The 4,806-nt window shown below is 51.2% G+C and overlaps 1 protein-coding gene across 1 annotated transcript; it reads right to left on the bottom strand.

Moving 5' to 3' along the window:
• Positions 1–3,612: 3,612 nt before the first annotated feature.
• On the bottom strand, positions 3,613–4,218 carry LOC138997304 (fibrous sheath CABYR-binding protein-like). The gene has a single exon (XM_070398927.1). The coding sequence runs from the start codon at positions 4,216–4,218 to the stop codon at positions 3,613–3,615; it is 606 nt and encodes a 201-aa protein (XP_070255028.1).
• Positions 4,219–4,806: the final 588 nt, after the last annotated feature.

The raw sequence follows: 4,806 nt of genomic DNA, 5'->3' as shown, positions 1-4,806 counted from the left end.
AGTGGAGTAATAACCTTTTAAGTAAATGCCTTAATTGCTTTAATATTTCTACTTGAAAATTAATATTTTCATTTATAATGCTAATAGGAAGACACCCATGAAAAACATATGTGGTGTCAAAATAAGCCAAAGGAAATTCATTTGAGCAAAAATAATTATTAACCTTTGGTGGAGAATACATTTGTATATTTTCAGAAAAAAACTCCAAGACCATGTGGATTCATGCAACAGAAGAGAATTATCAGGAATGCTCCAGCCATGAAGACAAGAGAAAAAAACAATCCAGAGATAGAGAACAAAGTGGAACAAGAACTCACTCCACCATTCAAGAGGCTACTAGTCGGTCCACTAGCGCCCGTGCCACCACCACTGCCACGGAGATCACAGACGACTCGGAGGACATCTCCACCAACTTGGGAACAGTTGAAGAAGCTGACAACGGAGGCCGAGGCCATGGTCGCTCGCCAAGGAGCACAACAAACTGCTAAGACTTTGTTTCTAGCCCTGCTGTCAATTTTGGCTGTTCAGGGCTGTGATGCTCAGACTCCATACTGGGCATACATTCCAGATCCGCCCTTTCTCAGGGCCGTTACTTGGGATGACCCCAGTGTTCCTGATTTGTTAATGATACAGATATCATGGGCCAATCAAGTGCAGATTTTCTTACTCCTCAATGGGTAGGAGATTATAGATATGAGGGAAGGTCAACCAGGGTCCCCATATGTTTTACAGCCATTAAATATTGGAATAACTGTCTTACTGTAGAACCTTCACCAAGGTATACCCATGGCATTAGCAGAGGTGGAGATCCTGAAGAGTATGAGGGGTGGATCCGACGAGAATGGTTCCTTACTATATATGGCTTGCCTGACATCACCCATACTGTCTCTCAGGGTGTCCCGCCCAAATTGCCTCCATGTTTGTATAATGAATACAGGCTATTTCTGAGGTATCCACCTTGGCGACATGGCCGTCATGAGTTAGCTCCCATTAACAATTCCTTTCAGTTACTTGATTGGTCCTATCCCAACCCGCTATCTAGCAGAAGTAGTTTTAAGGCTAGAGAGACCCCTGGAGGCTGGGTAGAAAAGATACTCACCACAAAGCAGGGAGGAATACAGTTCGAAATATTTAAGCTTATGGCCGCTTTAGGTAGCATTTCTTTTTTTAAAAAATATATTTTATTGATTTTTTACAGAGAGGAAGGGAGTTAGATAGAGAGTCAGAAACATCGATGAGAGAGAAACATCGATTAGCTGCCTCCTGCACATCCCCCACCGGGGATGTGCCCGCAACCCAGGTACATGCCCTTGACCGGAATCGAACCTGGGACCTTTCAGTCTGCAGGCCGATGCTCTATCCACTGAGCCAAACCGGTTTCGGCAGGTAGCATTTCTTTGCATCATGATAACCTTACAGTGATCACAGGTCTTACTGCTTGTGTACCTCCTCCTTACCTTCTCCTTATTGGAATTGTAGATATTGTACTTGAGGGACACTTGTATACAATTTTTTTGTACTCACTGCAACTTGTCTAACTGTGTGTCTAGATACACTTTTGGTTATGAGGTGGTTGCATTACATCAGCCTTCCTTTGTCATGCCCCAGTTAATATTACTGGACCTTGGTACAGGGATACAGGCTCCCAGGTATTAAGGGAACTGAATGATTTGCTAAGCCCTCTAAGATGTTCATTGGAGTGCTTACTGCTGGCCTCGTGGCTCTATTCTCTCTCATTGCTGCTGCCACTGATGCAGCCATAGCTTTAACCCAAGAAATACACACAGCTCATTTTGTGGATGGCCTGCGGAAAATGTTTCAGATGCCTTAGGAGCTCAAGAGCTCATAGATAAGAAAATAGAACAAAGGCTCAATGCACTAGAAGAAGCTGTGCTCCTTATAGGAAATCAAATGCACAGCTTGAAAGTGCGTTCTACCCTTTCGGTGTCCTGCTGAGTTTGATTGGATTTGTGTCACCCCCAAGATATGTAATGGTACTATGTGGCATTGGGATCGAGTTCGCAACCACCTGTTAGGAGTTTGGGATCAGACTAACTTTTCTTTAGACATCAGTAGATTACATGGAGAGATTCAAGCTATTAATGATGCAGGTTCTGCTCTATTGCCTCCTAGCGAAGTAGCACAGAATATTTTAAATGAAATTCAAAGCCTCATGTCCTATCACGAATTACAGTCTTTTATTTGGTCTCTATTAATTGTTGCTATCCTTGCTCTCATTATTTTCTGTTTACTTCCAGTCTGCCTCCGAACCATCGGATCCAGCATCCCATCCCTGCAAATAGAACTACATAAACTTTGCCTAAAAAACAAAGAAGGGGGATCTGTTGAGGGCCAGATGTAAGCTGGGACGGTCCTTGCACCTGAAGGGGCTAGCGAGGCTGGGACCATTACCCACACAATTTTCCCAGACTTGTTTGGATGGCGGTTATCAGTAGAATGAGAGCAACATTTGTAGAATAAGAACAGCCTTTCCTGGCTTACCAAGAAGTCTGTAACTATTTACTGAGATTTGCTGTACTGAGAACTTGTCCTTCTGCTGTGTCTCTCCCTTAGAGATGAAGAGGAAGAAAGAATACATTCCTCTTGAGAGACCTCCTATTCAGTGAGTTGTGTATAAATAGGATTGTGTGGCTAATAAAGTTACTTCAGTTCTTTGAGAACTGGGGTCCTCCCGACCTGGCTTTCCTGTCTTTCTTTCTTTTCTCAATTCCCACCTCCCTACCTCAGCTCGGCTCAACCTGTCAGGCTGGCCCTGACAACCCCCCTTCCTGCTCTGGTGACACTGACTCAGATAGAAGAGATTCCGCTGCCTGAACCAGGTCGGCGCTGACCTTCTGGCCTCCTCGAGTCACGGGCTGCTCCCTGGAGGCACTGGTCATGCGGCCGGGCCTTCCCTGCTGGGGTTCCCGGTCCTCACTGACCCTTCCTCTCTCAGGCTGTCACTGTGTTCTACGGTCTTCGTGGCAAAAGAGGAAAACAGTGGCACTGCGCCCGTGAAGAGGTGTGACCCCAGGAATCACACCTGGAGAGATGGAAGGTGCAGGCCAGGGTCTGAGGAGTGGCTCCATGCGTGCCTGGCTCAATGAACCAATGCGTGTCCCACGGTCCTCCCGGGGCCACGTCAGGGGCAGGGATGCGCACGTAGTGACCAACTAGAGTTCTGTGGTGTGTGTGTGGGGGGGAGAGGGTGTTGAGGCTTTAGCAGTGGTTCTCAACCTTCTGGCCCCTTAACTACAGTTCCTCATGTTGTGACCCAACCATAAAATTATTTTCGTTGCTACTTCATCACTGTAATGTTGCTACTGTGATGAATCATCATGTAAATATCTGATACGCAGGATGGACTTAGGCGACCCTTGTGAAAGGGTCATTCGACCACCAAAGGGGTCGCGACCCACAGGTTGAGAACCGCTGCTTTAAGGAAATAATCCTTTTCTCTGAGACCAGGATCAGTTCACAAGCGTTTTATTAGTCAACGGCCATCAGCTCCCTCACCCCAGAGAAACCACTGCTGCCAAGAGCTTCCTGGCAGGCAGGCGTCCCTCCCTCCCCGCAACATCCCTCCCCGTGACCCCTTCCCGTCCCTTCAGGTTATCCATGGTGCCTCAGCCACCGGATCCTCAGCCACGGTGCCTCAGCTACAGGTGCCTCAGCCATGGGTGCCTCAGCTACAGGTGCCTCAGCCACGGGTGCCTCAGCTACAGGTGCCTCAGCCACGGGTGCCTCAGCTACAGGTGCCTCAGCCTCGGGTGCCTGACCCAGAAGTGCCTCAGCCATGGGTGCCTCAGCCACTGGTGCCTCAGCCACGGGTGCCTCAGCCACTGGTGCCTCAGCCACGGGTGCCTCAGCTACTGGTGTCTCAGCCACAGGTACCACAGCCTCGGGTGCCTCAGCCTCAGGTGCCTCAGCCTTGGGTGCCTCATCGAAGGGTTCCTCAGCCACTGGTGCCTCAGCCACGGGTGCCTCAGCCACTGGTGCCTCAGCCACGGGTGCCTCAGCTACTGGTGCCTCAGCCACAGGTACCACAGCCTCGGGTGCCTCAGCCTCAGGTGCCTCAGCCTTGGGTGCCTCATCGAAGGGTTCCTCAGCCACGGGTGCCTCAGCCACGGGTGCCTCAGCCACAGGGACCACTGCGTCGTGTGCCTCAGCCTCGGGTGCCTCAGCAACGGGTGCCTCTGTCTCGGGTGCTTCAGCCATGGGTCCCTGAGCCTTGTGTGCCTGAGCCATGGGTTCCTCCTGGCGGCTGCGGTGGCTGGGGAATGGCTCACCGAGGCCCCTGGTGCCTTTTATAAAAGGACCCGGCTCCATACTGATGTGGAGGGTGGGACAGGGAGGGCTGGACCACTCTGCACACCCTGCCCTCCCCTTTGGGCATCACTGTGATGAAATGTGTTGTTGGGACATCCTGTGGCCCTGGGCCGGACCCTCCCCCAGCCGGCAGGGCCAGGCCCCTCGTGCTTGGCTTGTAGTGCATTTCCCATGGGTGTCCCCCCGGGGGCAGGTGTGGCTGCTGAGTGAGGAATGGGTGAAGGCCTGGCCTTTGGCCCTGTCCCTGTGGTGTCAGGCGGGCTTGGGGGAGACACTGTCTGAGGGAGGGATGTCGGGCCCAGTGAGGGGCTGGTGCTCGGCTTGTCTTCAGACCCCCTGGGTCATCAGCGGGCAGCTCACCTCAGCTCCCCCAGCTCCTGCTGCATCATCTCGTGGCCTCTTCCCCCTGCGTGACTCAGGACGCCAGGCACGCTGTTTGCGGGCTGACCACTCCAGCACGCCCGCCCTTACCACACT

This window comes from Myotis yumanensis, unplaced genomic scaffold (assembly GCF_028538775.1).
Source record: "Myotis yumanensis isolate MYYU_CA2020_CCGP unplaced genomic scaffold, mMyoYum1.0.hap1 SCAF_1, whole genome shotgun sequence".
NCBI lineage: Eukaryota > Metazoa > Chordata > Mammalia > Chiroptera > Vespertilionidae > Myotis > Myotis yumanensis.
Note: the sequence above shows the minus strand (reverse complement) of the source record. Positions and strands in the feature narration are given on the sequence as shown.

Coding starts and splice junctions, on each gene's coding strand:
- LOC138997304 (XM_070398927.1), bottom strand. CDS start 4,218: ATGGCTGAAGCACCCGAGACAGAGGCACCCGTTGCTGAGGCACCCGAG.